Source organism: Poecilia mexicana, unplaced genomic scaffold (assembly GCF_051168715.1).
Source record: "Poecilia mexicana isolate PSO_F unplaced genomic scaffold, ASM5116871v1 scaffold_2, whole genome shotgun sequence".
Taxonomy (NCBI): domain Eukaryota; kingdom Metazoa; phylum Chordata; class Actinopteri; order Cyprinodontiformes; family Poeciliidae; genus Poecilia; species Poecilia mexicana.
In genome coordinates, this window is record NW_028263371.1 from 47,999,824 (window position 1) to 48,019,951 (window position 20,128).

The window sequence follows — 20,128 nt, forward strand, 5'->3', positions numbered from 1 at the left end:
CCAGGTAATTATGACCCAATGGTTACTCTATGCTGCCCTGTGGGATCGGATCAGAAACAAACACCTTTAAAATCTGCTTGAACTGTACAGGATTATCAAGAAAAACATAATATTTACTATATAAAAACTAGAACATTTGTTTTAAGGTGTTTGTTTTTTAAATTGTGATTCAGTGTCACATAGGCGGTCCTCAGAGGGCGTTTTGTTGTTCCTGTGTCTGAAGCGATTTGTGGTGTAACTATAGTGAAGGTGGTCAACAGGACATTAATGCCACTGTCCTCTGAGAGTAATTAATCCAGCATGAGTCACTTTGAGCCCCAAAGCACAAAAACAAACTCTTTGACAAGTTACCTTTAGCTACAGAACAGATCATAGTAATTTAATAACTAAATCTTAATTCATTTTCGTTATTAAGTATTACTCAATTCAGTTTTTAGTTTTATTTTTTTCCTCTTTCTAGTTGGTGGAAGGTTTGCAGTTTTCAGATTAAAAGGAGATACAGTGGGGAAAATAAGTATTTAGTCAGTCACCAATTGTGCAAGTTCTCCCACTTAAAAAGATGAGAGAGGCCTGTAATTGACATCATAGGTAGACCTCAACTATGAGAGACAAAATGTGAAAAAAAATTTGAGAAAATCATTTTGTCTGACTTTTAAAGAATTTATTTGCAAATAATGGTGGAAAATAAGTATTTGGTCACCTACAAACAAGCAAGATTTCTGGCTGTCACAGACCTGTAACTTCTTTTTTAAGAGGCTCCTCTTCCCCCCACTCATTACCTGTATTAATGGCACCTGTTTGAAGTCGTTAACAGTATAAAAAACACCTGTCCACAACCTCAAACAGTCACACTCCAAACTCCACTATGGTGAAGACGAAAGAGCTGTCGGAGGACACCAGAAACCGAATTGTAGACCTGCACCAGGCTGGGAAGACTGAATCTGCAATAGGCAAGCAGCTTGGTGTGAAGAAATCTACTGTGGGAGCAATAATCAGAAAATGGAAGACCTACAAGACCTCTACTAATCTCCCTCGATCTGGGGCTCCACGCAAGATCTCAGCCCGTGGGGTCAAAATGATCACAAGAACGGTGAGAAAAAATCCCAGAACCACAAGGGGGGATCTAGTGAATGACCTGCAGAAAGCTGGGACCAATGTTACAAAGGCTACCATCAGCAACACACTACGACGCCAGGGACTCAGATCTTGCAGTGCCAGACGTGTCCCCCTGCTTAAGCCAGTCCATATCCAGGCACATCTGAAGTTTGCTAGAGAGCATTTGGATGTTCCAGAAGAGTATTGGGAGAATGTCATATGGTCAGATGAAACCAAAGTAGAACTATTTGGTAAAAACACAACTCGTCGTGTTTGGAGGAAAGTGAATGCGGAGTTGCATCCAAAGAACACCATACCAACTGTGAAGCATAGGGGTGGCAACATCATGCTTTGGGGCTGTTTCTCTGCAAAGGGACCAGGACGACTGGTCCGTGTACATGAAAGAATGAATGGGGCCATGTATTGTGAGATTTTGGGTGAAAACCTCTTTCCATCAGAAAGGGCAATGAAGATGAAACGTGGCTGGGTCTTTCAGCATGACAATGATCCCAAGCTCACTGCCAGGGCAACAAAGGAGTGGCTTCGTAAGAAACATTTCAAAGTCCTGGAGTGGCCTAGCCAGTCTCCCGATCTCAACCCCATCGAAAACCTTTGGAGGGAGTTGAAAGTCCGTGTTGCCCACCGACAGCCCCAAAACATCACTGCTCTAGAGGAGATCTGCATGGAGGAATGGGCCAACATACCAGCAACAGTGTGTGCCAACCTTGTGAAGACTTACAGAAAACGTTTGACCTCTGTCATTGCCAACAAAGGATATACAACAAAGTATTGAGATGAACTTTTGTTATTGACCAAATACTTATTTTCCACCATTATTTGCAAATAAATTCTTTAAAAGTCAGACAAAATGATTTTCTCAAATTTTTTTTTCACATTTTGTCTCTCATAGTTGAGGTCTACCTATGATGTCAATTACAGGCCTCTCTCATCTTTTTAAGTGGGAGAACTTGCACAATTGGTGACTGACTAAATACTTATTTTCCCCACTGTAAGTCAGATGTTTAAAGTGTGGGATTTTATACCAGACAGAAAACTGGGATGCACTCCATGCCAAGATGTTCAGAATTTAGGTCTCATGGCATCTCAAGGTGTCAACATTGCAGCCAGTGGCCTGAAGGAAATACAGCTTTATTTTGTAGCAATTCAAGAGCTACTTAGCTTTTATCACTTCGCAAAAATTTTTTAAAAAAAATTATATATATATATATATATATATATATATATATATATATATATATATATATATATATATATATATATATATATATATATATATATATGTATATGTTGCCGATCACACAAACCGATCACCTGCATCTCATTTCCCAGCCTGCCTGTGCAGCTGGTCTCCTCTTTCCTTCACTCTGCGCAAACGCGCAGCAACAAATCCTAAGGCACTGAGTGAATGGGGAAGTTTGCGTGTTGCGGCGGAAAATTGAAGCAGTCAAAGTGCATCAACACAACGAAGCTAATACGACATAAAAACAATGCCATACTTGACGGAGTTTGGCTACATCGAGGCTCACTGCAGTAAAAAAGACATACGGAGGATCAGATAGCAGGTAAAGCAGCGCACAGCTACAAACACTCATCCGGATTAGCATGACGGTCAGAAAGCTAAACAAATAACCCGCAAAATTAGTTAAGTCTTCGAGCTGCGATGTAAGACGCTGGTTCTGCTCTCGTGTTGAACCGCTGCTACGCTACAGGTAGTAATATTTCACAGACGGAGCTTCGCTTCTGCTCCACCTGGTAGTGACTCTCACACCGAACCTGTTTAAAGCTGCAGCATCTAACTTAAAAAAAAAAAAAAAAATTATATAAGTATTAAAACTTTCGCTGTCCTAACATGAGACAGATAATCTCTAAAAAAATAATCGATCTCCTCCCTGATCTGCATAATTACTCCGCTCAGTCAGAAACAGCCACTCAGAGCTAGCAGTAATCAGCTAGCCGCCTTGCTAACAGGAAGTTTTCATTCAGTAACTCTGGATTGTTTATTGTATGGAACCTGTTTTTGCCTTTGAATGTTAAGTTTTATACTTGAATTTTTTTGGCAATGTTGAGAGGTTTTATTTTGGCTCTTTGCATTATTTAGCCTCTTCAGAGCCTTCATATGTTATCAGTCTGTTAAAGATAGCACTATCAATAGCAGTACAATTTGCACAATGCCTGTTTTGTTTAGTTTTCTTCTTGGAAAAAGTTATTAAAAACAAGTTTTTGTCTAAATTAAGGTGAATTCATGGTTCCTTTTTCCACATAATGTAACCGGTAGTGTTTATGATTAAAAAAAATAATTATGTGATCGGTATCAGTGATCGGCCCTCATGGGTGATCGGAATCGGCAGGAAAAAACCCGATCGGCACATCTCTAGAATATATATATATATATATATATACAGAGAGAGAGAGAAAGAGAGAGAGAGAGAGAGAGATTAGAATAATTGTATCTGATGCCTTGAAATTGGCCTCTGTCTCTTTAAATCTTGCCACAATATAGTAATAGTAATTGCATTTTTTAGATGAAGTAAAAAAAAATTATGAATACAAAAAAATTTTGAAAACCATTTTAGAAAAAAAAATACTTGAAACTGTCATTGAGAAGAATTATATAATCTGCTGTCAGAAAATCTGTGCCTGACCAACACAGATTTACACAAACGTGTTGAAATATTTAACTCATACGTGTTATAATGTTATGTTCATTTTAACACATCGTGTGTTAAAATGAACACAAAATGTGCATTAAAGGTAATACATTTTTGTGTTTTTCAACATATCTTTTTTAAGAGAGTTGGTCCTCGCACCCTGCTGTGCCAGGCCATTATCCCCAAGGGCGGCTGACTCCCAAGTTCGGATTTCAGCCTTGGTGATATATTACCAGCTGAGCTGTCTGCAATGGCCATCAGCTAAGCCGAGCTGCATTCAGCCTTAAAGTTTGTTTTCATTCAAACTTCAGTAGTTTTCTAGTTGTTCTGTTGAGGTAGTGACATCAGTTTGTGACATCACGCAAATTGATGTCACAAAGAGTGATGCATTGATGTCACAAGGCTGCAGTCTTGAATTCTACGGTCTTACAAACAAATTAAGGAAAACGTTGGAACAGTTTTTGGATTTCTTGATACATAAAAAGGATAAAAATGAGTGAGCATAGTAAGGCGTCATTTTCTTATCCGGAAAATGAGAAAATTAACTCAGTTAGTGAACCATTAACGAGACAGGCAGAGAAGCTCTTTGGAATCTTAAAAAAAGTCAGCATGGTGTCCAATAACAGACAGGCTCCGTCAAAAGATAATGAGAAGATGACTCAAGTTAGGAATGTAGAGCTTCCTGTATCTGACAAAGACAAGCTGCTTCTGGAGAAAGATGTGGAATTAAAAATATTGAGGCAGAAAATCACCGCATTGGAGCAGGAAAAAAGCGCCCTGGAGCAAAAAACCACCACCTTGGAACAGAAAAACACTGCCCTAGGGCAGAAAATCACCACCCTGGAGCAGGACAACACCTCACTGGAGAAAGAGAAGACCACTCTGCAGCAGAAAAGCAACATCTTGGAGCAGAAAAACACTGCCCTGGAGCAGGATAACACCACACTGGAGAAGGAGAAGACTGCTATGGAGCAGAAAATCACCACCCTGGAGCAGGAAAACACCACACTGGAGAAGGAGAAGACTGCTCTGGAGCAGAAAAGCAACATCTTGGAGCAGAAAAACACTGCCCTGGAGCAGGAAAACACAGCTCTGAAGGTAAAAAGCTCTGGAGGTAAAAAGCATCACTCTGGAGCAGAAAAGCAGAAAAGTTCATTGGAGCAAAAAACCACCACCTTGGAGCAGAAAAACACTGCCCTTGGCCAAAAACTCACCACCCTGGAGAAGAACAACACCACACTGGAGAAGGAAAAGACTGCTATGGAGCAGAAAAGCAACATCTTGGAGCAGATCAACACTGCCCTGGAGCAGAAAAACACAGCTCTGAAGGTAAAAAGCTCTGGAGGTAAAAAGCATCACTCTGGAGCAGAAAAGCAGAAAAGTTCATTGGAGCAAATGAACACCACCTTGGAGCAGAAAAACACTGCCCTTGGCCAAAAACTCACCACCCTGGAGCAGAAAAACACCACACTGGAGAAGGAAAAGACTGCTATGGAGCAGAAAAGCAACATCTTGGAGCAGATCAACACTGCCCTGGAGCAGAAAAACACTGTCCTGGAGCAGGAAAACACAGCCCTGAAGGTCAAAAGCATCACTCTGGAGCAGAAAAGCACTGTCTTGCAGCAAATGAACACTTCCTTGGAGCAGGAAAAGACCATCCTAGAGAAGAAAGGCACTGTCTATAAGCATTTAAACACCACCCTCAGTCAGAAAAACAGCATCCTGAATAAGGAAAAAAATACAATGAAGCAGGAGAACACCGCCCTGAGACAGAAAATCACCGGCTTGGAGCAGGAAAAAAGCGCCCTGAAGCAAAAAACAACCACCTTGGAGCAGGACAACACCACCTTAAAGAAGGAAAAGACCACTCTGGAGCAGAAAATCACCACCTTGGAGCAGGACATCACCACCTTGGAGGAGAAAACCGCCGTCTTGGAGCAGATAAACACTGCCCTGGAGCAGGAAAACACTGCCCTGGAGCAGGAAAACACTGCCCTGGAGCAGGAAAACACTGCCCTGGAGCAGGAAAACACTGCCCTGGAGCAGGAAAACACTGCCCTGAAGGTAAGAAGCATCGCTTTGGAGCAGAAAAGTACTTACGTGGAGGAAATTAACACCGCCTTGGAGGAGGAACACACTACCTTGGAGAAGAAAGGCACCATCTTTGAGCGTATATACAAAACCTGCAGCTTGAAGTGGAACAGTTGAAGAAAACGCTGAGGGACACAGAGAAGCAGCAGAAATAGCAGCCAGTAGTAATTCACCACCAGATGTGTGGTCGGAGCCTTCTCCACTCACTTTTGAAAATGCAATAAGCAATATACTTCTCCAACGCTTCATAGCAAGTCCCGTTGGTCTCCTTTCTGACTTCCAGGGCTTGATAGTAACTGCATGGAGTTTGCATGTTCTCCCCATGCATGCGTGGGTTCTCTCCGGGTACTCCGGCTTCCTCCCAAAGTCCAAAAGCATGACTGTTAGGCACCTGACGATCCTACCCATCCTAACATGACTGTTAGGCACCTGACAATCCTACCCATCCTAACATGACTGTTAGGCACCTGACAATCCTACCCATCCTAACATGACTGTTAGGCACCCTGTCTGACTTCCAGGGCTTCATAGCGAGTCCTGTCGGTCTCCTGCCCGACCGCCAACGCTTCATAGTAACTGCATGGAGTTTGCATGTTCTCCCCATACATGCGTGGGTTCTCTCCGGGTACTCCGGCTTCCTCCCAAAGTCCAAAAGCATGACTGTTAGGCACCTGACGATCCTACCCATGGGATCACTAATCACATCACTAATCACGTGTTTTGCGGCTGTTTCAGACCAGCCACAGCCACAGAAGCAGCCACCAGACGTCTACGACCACCAGAGGTGTGGTCGGAGACTTCTCCACTACACTTTTGAAAATGCAGTAAGCAATACACTTCTCCAGGGCTTCATAGTAGAGTTTGCATGTTCTCCCATACATGCGTGGGTTCTCTCCGGGTACTCCGGCTTCCTCCCAAAATCCAAAAGCATGACTGTTAGGCACCTGACGATCCTACCCATGGGATCACTAATCACGTGTTTTGCGGTTGTTTCAGACCAGCCACAGCCACAGAAGCAGCCACCTGTATTCAGACGTGTGGTCGGAGACTTCTCCACTACACTTTTGAAAATGCAATAAGCAATACACTTCTCCAGGGCTTCATAGCGAGTCCTGTCGGTCTCCTGCCTGACCTCCAACGCTTCATAGCTAGTCTCGTTGGTCTCCGGTCTGACCTCCAGGGCTTCATAATTAGTCCTGTTGGTCTCCTGTCTGACTTCCAGGGTTTCATAGTAACTGCATGGAGTTTGCATGTTCTCCCCATACATGCATGGGTTCTCTCCGGGTACTCCGGCTTCCTCCCAAAATCCAAAAGCATGACTGTTAGGCACCTGACGATCCTACCCACACAGTAAAAAAAAATTCCGTAAAAAAACAGGAAAATGTCCTGGTAATTTTTTGCCAGTACATTTTGTTTTTTTACGGAATTTCCGGCAGAAATTTTTCCGTAATTTAACAGATTTTTTCCCATAATTTAACAGTTTATATATGTTAAATTTTAAACATAGAAAACTGTTAAATTACGGAAAAAAATCTGTTAAATTACGGAAAAAAATTTGCTGGAAATTTTGTAAAAAAACCGAAAATGTACTGGCAAAAAATTACCAGGACATTTTCCAGTTTTTTTACGGAAAAAATGTTAACTAAAATACTGTTAAATCACAGGAAATTTTTGAGGGAAATTCTGTAAAAAAAAAAAACTGAAAATATCCTGCAAAAAGTTACCAGGACATTTTCTGTTTTTTTTCATCCAGAATTTCCATCAAAATATTTTCCATAATTTAACAGTTTATGTCAAATTTACCAATATTTTGTCAACCCAAAACTGAAATTTTGTCTTTTTACTCTGTCTTGATATATTCACAAACTTTTTTTAAAAACCTTGGACATTTCCAAATACTTTTGTCTTCCAAGCCATTGAAGTCTGTATTTTATAACATGTTAATTATAGAGTCAAATATATTAAAGTTAATGTATTTAATATATTCTTAACATAACTTTGAAACAAAACTAATTTCTAAGTCCACAGGAAATGTAGTTGTAAAACACAAAACACTGAGTTTGAAAGTAGCTCATGCAAAGTGATATAAAAATGAAACCATTCTACAATTTGCAGACTTTATTTTGCAATTTAAGACCAAATTGATGTCATCTAGTCTTTATAACTAACCTTTGCTATTATACATTAAGAGCTAAACATATTCTTGAGCTTGCTAATGTTTATCTTCTGAACATCACAACTAATTTATTGTATTTAACTATACAAACTTTCAACTTATAAATTAAATGTAAAGCAGTCTTGACTCTAGTCTTTGAAATCAAATAAACAATTTTGTTAATTAACATGGAACATACAAAAATTGCTTTGGATCATGAAAATCATAGTTGTAAACAGGACCAACATACTTCAAAATAATTTTTTTATGAAATACAGGTATAAATATTCAGTTAAAAATCAAATACATAAACACAGCCTAATGCCAATGACAGTGGAACACACTGGATTCATGAGTGTGTGCTCTCATTACCTCTAGTCGCTGTGAACATAACAAAACAGTCCATTTTATGTTTATGTTCTGCAAAAAAAAGGTTAATCCAACTCTTAGGTCCAGTTACCAAGAGCTTGAAATGTTCTGACCAGTTCTTGTGCTTTGCAAAGGTTCCTGGTGCACCAGGTTTGATGAGATCAATCACATTTAAACTTCAAAAGGCTCAAATTTTCCATGGATTCCCAGTCATTCAGTTCATTAAGGGAATTGAGCCATCTGGTTGGAATGCAGAGCTGCTTCTTCACCTTCGTCGGCGACGTGTCAGTCGACCTCGTTCAGGGTTTGAGCCCAGAAAAACTCTAAAAAAAAGAGAATGGATATTCAAGTTTAACACAGAAACTTACTTTTTCTAAATTACATTACAGCAGCACATCACCTTGCTCATCAGCGTCTCACCAATTGCTAATAGCTCTTTCACAAACATTGAGTAATTTTGATGAATTCTGACATAAAAAAAATTTACACTAGGATTGTGTCAATTGCAGATTTCTGGCCAATCTTTAAAACTCTGACTTGTCAATTCTGATTTTGGCCGATACTGATTGTCTTGTCTGAATATTGCTAAACGCAGCAAAACGTCAGTGGGTTGGCAACAGTGGGGTGACTATTGATAACTGCAAACATGGAGACATGACCTGGTGGGCCGGTCTATCAGTCAAATGTCTCTAACAGGAGAGGAAAGTGGTTGATTTTTAGATCTTTGCTGAGGTAGATAAGATCAGTGGATGAAATCACCTTCACATGTACTGGCGGATCACCAATCTTCAAAATTAAGGATTTGGGGAAGATTTATTGGTGCACCCCTAACATACACAAGTACACAAATATTTTCTTGAGAAAATAAAAACATACACTAATTTTTACATATTAGTTAAAATAAAGTCACCATGTCATGATTTTATGTTATGTATAATTTGTGAAAATAAACTCCTCCACTCTCCCTGAGCTACTATTTCCATCTGAAGAAATTCACCACTCCCAACCAAAAACAACCAATCAGAAACAGGAGGAGAGTCTTAGCGCTGTCAATCAATTTACCATTACAGGAAAACCATTTATCCACTGTCATCGGTGTCCATGATAACTAACCTCAACATTCATGACAGGTTCCGTTAGCTGTAGCATAGCCAAACGCAAGAGATCGGGGAGAAGTGGGATGAGCAGCACCACAAGAGTTTGTGATTGACACGCTAACATGCATGATCGGTGATCGGTGATCATTGGCTCTTGTTGCCGATACCGATCATCTCATTTCGCAGCCTACCTGTGCAGCTGGTCTCCTCTTTCCTTCACTCTGCACAAACGCGCAGCAACAAATCCAGAGCGATGTGTAACTATAACGCACTGAGTGAATGGGGAAGTTTGCGTGTTGCGGCGGAAAATTGAAGCAGTCAAAGTGCATCAACACAACGAAGCTAATACGACATAAAAACAATGCCATACTTGACGGAGATTGGCTACATCAAGGCTCACTGCAGTAAAAAAGACATAAGGAGAATCAGACAGCAAGTAAAGCAGCGCACAGCTACAAACACTCACCCGGATTAGCATGACGGTCAGAAAGCTAAACAAATAACCCGCAAAATTATTTAAGTCTTCGAGCTGCGATGTAAGACGCTGGTTCTGCTCTCGCTGTTGAACCGCTGCTACGCTACAGGTAGTAATATTTCACAGACGGAGCTTCGCTTCTGCTCCACCTGGTAGTGACTCTCACACCGAACCTGCTTAAAGCTGCAGCATCTAACATAAAAAATACATTTTATATACGTATTAAAACTTTCGCTGTCCTAACATGAGACAGATAATCTCTAAAAAAAATAATCGATCTCCTCCCTGATCTGCATAATTACTCCGCTCAGTCAGAAACAGCCACTCAGAGCTAGCAGTAATCAGCTAGCCGCCTTGCTATCAGGAAGTTTTCATTCAGTAACTCTGGATTGTTTATTGTAATGGATCCTGTTTTGGCTCTTTGTATTATTTAGCCTCTTCAGAGCCTTCATATGTTATTAGTCTGTTAAAGATAGTATTATCAACAGCAGTACAATTTGCACAATGCCTGTTTTGTTTAGTTTTCTTCTTGAAAAAAGTTATTAAAAACAAGTTTTTGTCTAAATTAAGGTGAATTCATGGTTCCTTTTTCCACATAATGTAACCGGTAGTGTTTATGATAAAAAAAATAAATAAAAATAATAATAATTATGTGATCGGTATCGGTGATCGGTATCGGCCCTCATGGGTGATCGGTATCGGCAGGAAAAAAACCTGATCGGCACATCCCTAGTACTAGTTATATAGTTTTTAAGCTAAGCTACAATAACCAATAATGAGTTTGCAAGCAGGCATTTTTTTGTGTGTGCAAAAGTCACTTATTTACTCTCAGTGATGTTTATTCCTATTTCAGAAACAGGAAAATTAACTATCTGTATGTACCATCCACTGACTTACAATTTATATGAGGCAAGAAGCTTCTGACCCACTGTAACAGTTTATCAACCTAACCTAATCTCAACATGCCTGATTAGAGCACCGAACATGCAACAAATTTAACGCTAACTGAAACACGAGCCGTCCCCACCCCAGTCTTAAGGTCGTCCCCTCGAACGGTTTCCCTCCGCCCCCATTACGTTCGTTCGTCCGTCCCCTGGTCTAACGGCTGCTCCCGCTCCCCCCGGTCCCAGTTTACGTTCGTTCGTCGTTCGACCACACTCCCCCCCTCCCCCCCTACTCCCCACCACCACCTCCAACTACTCCCTACTCCAGGCGACATTTTCCATATTCTAAAACCCCAAACTTGACATCGAAAGTATATTTACCTAAGTTAAATGGCCACCTGCTTTTATGTTAACAACCGGGACATCAAATCATGTTTAGCAAATAAGACAACTGCAGCTTGACATTTTTTAAAAAGCAGGATTGAGACACAAGTAGCATGACGCCATGAACGGTTACCTTTCACGCGCCCAGTTCAGTTTGACTTGAAAAAATGGCCGGTACTTTGAGTTCGGTAAAATAAATAAATAATAGTAGTACAGCAGTCACCGTGTTTTACTTTTATAATACACAAGCAAACGCAGCATTGTTAAAAAAAAAAGGTATAAATTATCGTGAGACTCCTGAAGTCAACTACAAATATTTCAAAATATTATTCATAGAAAAGAAAGTGCTCTTATTTATTTTACTTTACCAGGGAGGTGGCAGAAAGGCAACTCCAACTCTTAATCCAACCAAAGTCCAAAAGATATATATGTTGCAGGGTCCGGCTAGGGAGCTTGAAATGTTGTCTGACCAGTTTTCGCGCTTCGCGAAGGTTCTTGTTCCCATGATGCAATGCGTAAAATTGAAAATACAGTAGAAATACCTGTAAAACTAAAACCGGAAAAAATTCCTTCAAATTTCTACGGTACATTTACCAGTTTTTTTTACAGTTTTTTTTTTTTTTTTTTACAGTGGATCACTAATCACGTGTTTTGCGGCTGTTTCAGACCAGCCACAGAAGCAGCCACCAGACGTCTACGACCACCAGATGTGTGGTCGGAGACTTTTTTTGTTTTTTACTTGTCCGCAAGAGGAGTCTTTAATCCTTCGAAAACATTCCCATATACAAGTTTTGCCCTAAATGTTATGGTTTTATAGCTATTTAAAAACAGTTGACGAAAGTTAAAGGTCTATAGGACATGTTGTAGTTTTATAAAACACACTTCGTAAACAACAAATTTAGTTGCTGACCGGACATGTCCGGTATCACGTTACACGGGAGAGACTGACCTTTCAAGACATCAGGTGATCGTCTTTGTAAATTCACTCCCGGGTCAGAATTTTAACTGCGTAATTTGACACCCTGCCCAGGTGGCAAAATACACGGCTGCTTGTTCAGCGCTCATCTCTTATCTAGAGAACTACGGACCAGTGCCGGCTCCAGACGAGTTTGACGGGGGTGGGGGGCAAAATGAATCTACGTAGCTGATAGACAACAACATCAGTGGCCTACAGGCTACTTGTTAACAAGCTTAAGGTGCTGTATTATTACAGTGATTCTTGAGGATAGGGACAAAACAGGTCCTATGGATAAAGCACAACATTTGAATAAAATATACACAAAATATAATTTTTTCAAATATCTGACTCAACTAACCTGGGTCATGTGAGCACAACAATGTATATTTTCCTGGTGTTTGCTGAATATTTTTTTATTTTAAACATTGTAGTCGGTGGATGATGTCTGTAAAAGCCCTTGTCCAGGAGCAGAACTCAATACATTTAACAGTTTAAAACAATTAAAGAAATACTAAAATTATATATTGTGACAATTAAGTATAAGTAATCATATAAATAATTATAGAGGCATCAATAAATTGAATTAAAAATCATTTTTATATATTTTCCAACTCCATTGAAATTTGTCCCTAGTTTTTGTCAACACCGTCAGAAATAAAAAGAATGTAAAAATAATCAGGCATTATTGGGGGGCACCAGAACTTCTGAGGACCCCATGATCTCTTCCTTTGCTAAGAGGCTAGTTAGCTCTGGTTAGCTTAAGTTATTCTTTAGTTTTTTCTTCTTGTCTGACTAACAAATCAATCAAACAGCTGCAGCTGATCCAGAACGCTGCTGCTTGCGTTCTCACTAAAACCAGGAAGATAGAGCACATAACACCAGTTTTAAAGTCCCTACACTGGCTCCCTGTAGCTCAAAGAATAGACTTTAAAATACTGTTGTTAGTTTATAAATCACTGAACGGTTTAGCACCACAATACCTTAAAGATCTGTTATTGCTGTACCAACAGTCTAGACCCCTCAGATCTTCTGGTTCTGGTCTGCTCTGCATCCCCAGAACCAGAACCAAACGAGGAGAAGCAGCATTCAGTTTCTAAGCACCACAGATTTGGAACAAACTTCCAGAAAACTGTAAAACAGCTGAAACACTGGGTGGCTTTAAATCTCAACTTAAAACCCACCTGTTTAGAGTTGCTTATGGTTAGAGTGTGGGTTTTGATGTCTTTGATGTTTTTATCTTTACTTTTTCATCTAGTTATTAACTTTTTATTTCTCTTTCACACTGTAATGTTTTTATCTTTTTTTAATCTTTTTCAAAATGTCTCTCTCTTTCTCACTGTTTATTCAATGTCACATACTGTTTTTATTTTAATTATGTAAAGCACTTTGAAATGCCTTGCTGCTGAAATGTGCTATACAAATAAAATTTGATTGATTGATTTGATTTATTCAATAACCTGATCATGATTATGTTTTCTCACTAATGTTACTCTGACAGAACAACTCCATTTAAAATTAAATAAAAGTACACAAAGGTCAACTCTCTGTACCACGTGTCCAAATCAAGGCCCCGGGGCCAAATCTGGCCCACCATAGCTTTTTATGTGGCCCTCTAGACACCAGATTACATCAATCAGTTTCCCCAGTTTTTTTATTTTATTTTATTTTTACAAATACAGGAATTAACTCAAAATGAAAAAACGCTGCATTTTTTTTTAGCATCAATGCATAATTATGATTTTTATTTTTGCAAAGATTTCCCAAAAATGGTCAAATAAATTTGGGTTAAGTGACTGTTACCTCCCACCTGCAGGTGGCAGTATTTCTTTAATTTTACCCTGCTGCCTCAGCCTTGTTTGATGCCAAGTTATAATCGATACAGCGAGTAACAAAAAGTCAAATTTACTGTCATAAATAAGTGCAAACATTTCTAAATTAGAACCTCAAAATCAGTTACTTTTATTGGGAAAAATCACCAAAACAATCACAAAATCCTGGAGGAACTGATCAGTGTGAAAAGATGTTCAATATTATTTAATTCCAATAAGTACTTATTGAATGTAGGCAGCTGATAATTAATATTTTCACGTTTTTTTATTAATACATACTGAGACAACTGGCCCTTGAAAACATTAATGATCTTTATACGGCCCAAAATAAAAATGAGTTTGAGGCCCCGTCTCTCAAATTCAGGTTTTGATTTGGAAAAAAATGGAAAACCATTTATTTATTTACTATGCAGTACTTTGTATTTAATCCATAGTTGTATCTAAGGTCAGCTTAAACAGCTGATGTGTAAACTGCCACGTTAATCTAAATTAAAGTGTTGCCTTGGCTGCTAATTCTCCAGAGTAGAAAGAAGAGAATGACGTCAAAGCCAGTCGATGATAAAGACTCATCCATCTCCTTTGTTATGTTCACAACTCTTCAGCTCCGGCTGAAACAGGCTCATCAAATCCTGTTGTAAAGGACGGAACTACTGATGTGTTGCCTGACTTATCTGGTGTTTTCTGTTGATGTAGATTTGTTATTTTTGATGCATAGCTGAAATGGGAAACGTCTCCTTGCCGTTTTACTTCAACCTCACCATGTTTGTGAACATTGGACACTACCGCTTTGCAGCTTTCACCTTCTGCTTGCTGCTCTACAGCTTCATCGTCTGCGCCAATCTGCTGATGATCCTGGTGATTTCCCACTACAGCGCGTTGCATCAACCCATGTATTTATTCATCGCCTTGTTATCAGTCAACTCACTGTACGGTTCTGCTGGATTCTTCCCCAGGTTTCTCAAGGACCTGCTCTCTGATGTCCATTTGATTTCTCCACTGGCTTGTTTTACTCAGATTTATGTTATCTACACGTACGGCTCCAACGAGCTGACCATCCTGAGCATCATGGCGTACGACAGATACGTCGCCGTGTGTCATCCTTTACATTATCACAGAAAGATGACGTCCAGAGCTGTTGTTCTGCTGTCGGTTCTGGCCTGGATCTTTCCAGCTCTGAATCTTACGGCAGTAATACTGATGTCTTCCCGCCTTCCTCTGTGTGGTAATGAGATCCAGAAGGTGTTTTGTGCCAACTGGAATGTGGTGAAATTATCATGTGTCAGCACAGCTCTCAATAATGTTTTAGGAATGCTTCTGACCATCACTACAGTCTTTCTCCCGCTCTTTTATGTGCTTTACACCTACTTATGGATCCTAATTGTATGCTGGAAAAAGTCAATGGAGTTCAAGGGTAAAGTGTTGCAGAGTTGCCTACCACATATTGTTTCTTTTATGATTTATTCCATCGCTGGATTTTGTGATATCGCCTTGAGTCGATACAACCTGGAGGACATAAATCCATTTGTTGCTGTTATTTTATCCTTTGAGTTTGTCGTCATCCCTCCAGTTCTGAATCCTCTTGTGTACGGCCTCAAGCTGCCAGACATCAGGAGGCACATTTTAGCTTTATTTTTCCATAAAAGATGACCATGTACACTAAACATATTGTGGAAACGCATCAGGAAACAAAACCTAACGACTGATGATTGATGATGGTTAAAATTTGCCCAGATCATTACAGGAAACTAATTTAATCCATTAGTGATTCAGTTTATTCGACAAACTTCTATCCTTCAGTTAATACAAACTCATGTTTTCATGCACACATAGTGAATATAAACGGCCGGTTTTATTCACATTTAATGCGATACACAGATCTGGAAATAACTAAGAGCCCACTGCACTGAACCACATTGAAAACCTCCTGGGTTTTCCTCCAGATATTGATTTCTGAACTCTTCCTGAGTTAAAACATTAGTATTGTTGTTGAACTTGTTTTCTTTGCATTATTTGAGGTCTGAAAGCTCGCCATCTTTTTGTTATTTTGCCCATTTCTCATTTTCTGCAAATAAATGTTAAATCTTTGCTTGGCATTTCAGAGAAGTGTTGTCAGAAGTTCATAGAAAAAAAAAGAACAATGTTAATTTTACTCAAACATGTACCTATAAAAAGTCAAATGAGAGAAACCGATCATTTAAAGTGGTTTCTTAATTTTTTCCAGAGCTGTATATCCAAGTAAATCAGGGGCCTGTACCTTCAATCAGAACCATTTTTTCCCTCAGTCCTGCAAAAAGCTTTTGTATATCAGTACATGGAGTGAAACTCGAGTTAATAAGCATGGAAATCAATCGATGTCCAAACATAAAACTGTTTGAGGATGGTCATCACTGCATGTCAACATGAGAAATAACTTATGTTGTTAATGAAGCCGTCAAATATTACTGCATTATGGTAAATTTATTAAATAATTTTTAACATGTTAAAGATGAGCCTGTGCGAATAGCATGCCCTTGCTTACTTGCTTATATAGGCATGCAATTATGAATGGGATGGAAAACACTAATAAAGACATTAAAACATGAATAGTAATTCACTGGATGATGCTACAGATGTAAGACGGGTGTCCAGGTGTAAATATACTTTACTACTGTTGTTCTTTTGCTTTTGTTTTAAATTATTTTATTAATATGTAACTTTGTTTATTCTTTTATTACTATGATCAATAAAGAAGCAACAGCCTCTTCAATCATCTCTCCAGGACTCAACCACATGGAGCGTTGCAGAGTGTTGACAGAGGCCTTAAACCTCTGCCTGAGCCAATCAAGCTGGACGGCATGGCATGCTGACCTATGCTCTGCTGTCATTAATCCAGCCATTAGCTTTGGTTCAAGAAAGACAAGTTTGAGTCACCAATATGCAGAGAACCTCAGTTAGTAAAAGGGCCAAGCAGTTAATTTTTAAAAACAACACAAATGGAAACCAAGCAACTCCCGATACTTGAATCACTTGGATGAGTAAGTATTTGGTCCAGAATCTTCTGTAAGATGAGACATCCAAACACTGTACTTAACGAGGCAACAGTAACTGTTGTGGTAGATGTGTTTTTTTTTTTTGGGCTGTTCCATCCCGAGTCACCTGATGCCTACACCTTCTGTGAAACTCGTCACTGCGCAGTGTGAACTACTGGCAACATCACAGATGAAAAGAGTCAGGCTGTTGATTCGACTTGTAATGTGCAGAGGCATGTTGAACGCATCTGCTGTGATGGATAATGTTTCAGTGATCTCCATGTTTACTCTGTCAGGGTTCAGTGGCACATTCAGCCACAGAGTCACTCTCTTTCTGCTCACCTTGCTGTGTTACTGTGTGATTTGGTTGGTGAATCTGACAATCGTGACAATTATCATGGATAAAAACCTCCATGAACCAATGTACATCTTCCTCTGTAATCTGTGCATCAATGGACTTTATGGGACTGCAGGATTTTATTCCAAATTCCTCCATGACCTCCTGTCCACCAGACATTTAATTTCTGTTCCTGGATGTTTCCTGCAGGGTTTTGTGATTCACTCCTCCGTCTGTGCTGACATATCTTTGCTCGCTTTAATGTCTTATGACAGATATGTGGCTATATGTCGTCCGCTGGTTTACCACTCTATGATGACTAAAAAAAGGGTTGTTGTTTATACATGTTTTGCTTGGATTACTCCATGTTACCTAATGGTTGTCAGCACAGGGACAACATTAACATCAAGGTTATGTGGATCCCACATATCAAAGATCTACTGTGTGAACTGGTTGATTTCTAAGCTGGCTTGTTCTCCCTCAGTTGCTCAGGTTGTTGTTCCTGCTTTTAATTACACGTTTTATGTTGGTCATGGACTTTTCATTCTTTGGTCTTATGCTTTTCTAGTCAAATCCTGCAAAACGTCCAGAGAGAACAGAAATAAATTCATGCAGACGTGTTTGCCACATTTGCTCACTTTGGTGATTTTTAGTGGATCTTTGTTGTTTGATTTGCTGTACATGAGATTTGGCTCAAAGGAGTTGTCAGAAAACGTGCAGAATTTCATGTCAATTGATTTTCTTGTCATTCCACCAATTATCAACCCTCTGATCTACGGGTTGAGACTGACACAGTTAAGAAACAGTCGCACATTTTACATGCTGCACAGGTTTGGTTTTTATATAAAAGGGATGAACGCGTTAAGTAAATCTGTGGTGTATTTCAGAAAGCATTTGATGTATTTTAAATCTCTCTGCATTTAATGTAGCTTTCCAGTGTGTCTGTTGTAAACTCTAAAAGAATGAGCGATTTTCTTGTAGATATTGTGATTCGTTTTGTGTCTAAAGTTTGTGTTTTTTAATCCTCCAGTATAATCGTTAAAATACTTTAAAAATCATTATGTTATTAAATATACAAGAACAACTTCAGAGTGAAGTTGGGCAGTGATGTCAGTAACGTGTTACTGACGTCGGACCACTTTTTTCAGCAACGAGTAATCTAACGCGTTGCTGTTTCAAACCCAGCAGTCAGACTACAGTTACTTATCGAAATCACTTTGCGTTACTATTTTCTTTTGTAATTGTATTTCCTCTGCGCGTCTTGGAGAGTGACCACCGTTTCTATGCGGCAGTGTCAGCAGCGACAGAAATGTAAACAATGGAGGGAGATGCGCATTTTGTTGGTGGAAAAACAGGAACTATTTTGAGTTTCGGTCACAAAGTCTGATTATTATAAGCAGCTTTGGGCTTGTTTTTTTCTAAAGTCGCTTGCAGATTTAATGAGTCATGGGTTGCAGCTTTTGGACTCAGAAATACGCAGACCTGAACCCCAGAATTTGTCTGTCATCCAGTTAGTTTTAGTCGGACTCATGATCCATCCTGCTGTGTCTTTGTTAATATCAAGTTAATAAATTACCTGTGAATTACGTCGAGCTTCGCATTGCGCTCCAGAAAACGGCAAACATCGAGACTAATATGAGCAGCGCAATAAACGTGAAAACAGCCACGAATGGACGAGTCCGGAAAGTTGCGCAACTAAACACCATTATAATTATTAATATTAAGATAGGTGTCACAAATCTGTGCAGCGGGACATCTGAGTTGTGGAGCAGCAGGAGGATCTTTGTGCTGCGCTCTGACAACAAATGCAGGGCCGTAACGCCGAACCTGGAGGCTGGGGCGGGTGGGGTGTGTGTGTGTGTGTGTGTGTGTGTGTGTGTGGGGGGGGGGGTGTTAGGTTCTGCTGGGGCAGGAAGGGAGGGAGGGGTAAGATCCTATTTATAGTTTTCCAGACAGTGGAACACACAAAAACACACAGATTACTAAAGATTTTTTTTGTACTGTGGTAACCATTAAACAATCTTGTTGATGTTACTATTATAAAATAGCTTAACATTATGTATTGGCAAAGATCAATGTAATTTTCACAGGTGGCGGAGCGTTGTTGTTGTCAGCAGCTGCTGAAGTAACTAAAAAAGTTACTTTTAATGGAACTTAGTTACCTTCCAAATCAAGTAATCAGTAATCTACCCAAGTTACTTTTTTAAGGAGTAATCAGTAATCCAATTAGTTACTTTTTCAAAGTAACTATGCCATCACTGAAGCTCGGTTTTGTTGATATGTAAAGCCCAATGGAAGAAAAAGAAAGATTTAGTAATAGGAAAAGTTATAGCACTGTTTCTAGCTTTAGAAATTCACATTTAAAGATATAAAACTGTACCTGGTACATATATGGGGATAGTTTGAAGCCTAAATTGATAAAACTTTATGTTATGTAAATAGCCATTTGTCAACAACATTTGCTGGTGAATTTCTCATGAGCTTTTTGCCAATAAAATACATCTGAATGATTTCTAGAGATAAAAGACTTTGAGATGAGAGTGTAAAACATATAGATTCTCACCTTGCTGACTTTAAATGCATTTAAAGCTGCGTTGCTCAGGCGTGAGGCCTTTACTAAAAGGGTAAACTATGATTTCCCTTTGTCATTTAAATCAGGCAATAAAACTTGGCCATAAATACACAGACTGAGAGATTTAGGGGAAAATGATCCGTGTATCTGGATCAGTTGCCTCAACATTTGCTCCAGTTCTTCTTACCAGTAAATCAAAGGAAGT

General features: G+C 39.4%; 1 protein-coding gene and 1 pseudogene across 1 annotated transcript; both read left to right on the plus strand.

Moving 5' to 3' along the window:
* The first annotated feature begins 14,726 nt into the window (after positions 1–14,726).
* LOC106909407 (olfactory receptor 6N2-like) lies at positions 14,727–15,653 on the plus strand. Its single transcript, XM_014975761.2, has one exon. The coding sequence runs from the start codon at positions 14,727–14,729 to the stop codon at positions 15,651–15,653; it is 927 nt and encodes a 308-aa protein (XP_014831247.2).
* A 1,346-nt stretch (positions 15,654–16,999) lies between these two features.
* On the plus strand, positions 17,000–18,198 carry LOC148160889 (olfactory receptor 8A1-like; annotated as a pseudogene).
* The last annotated feature ends 1,930 nt before the right edge of the window (positions 18,199–20,128 follow it).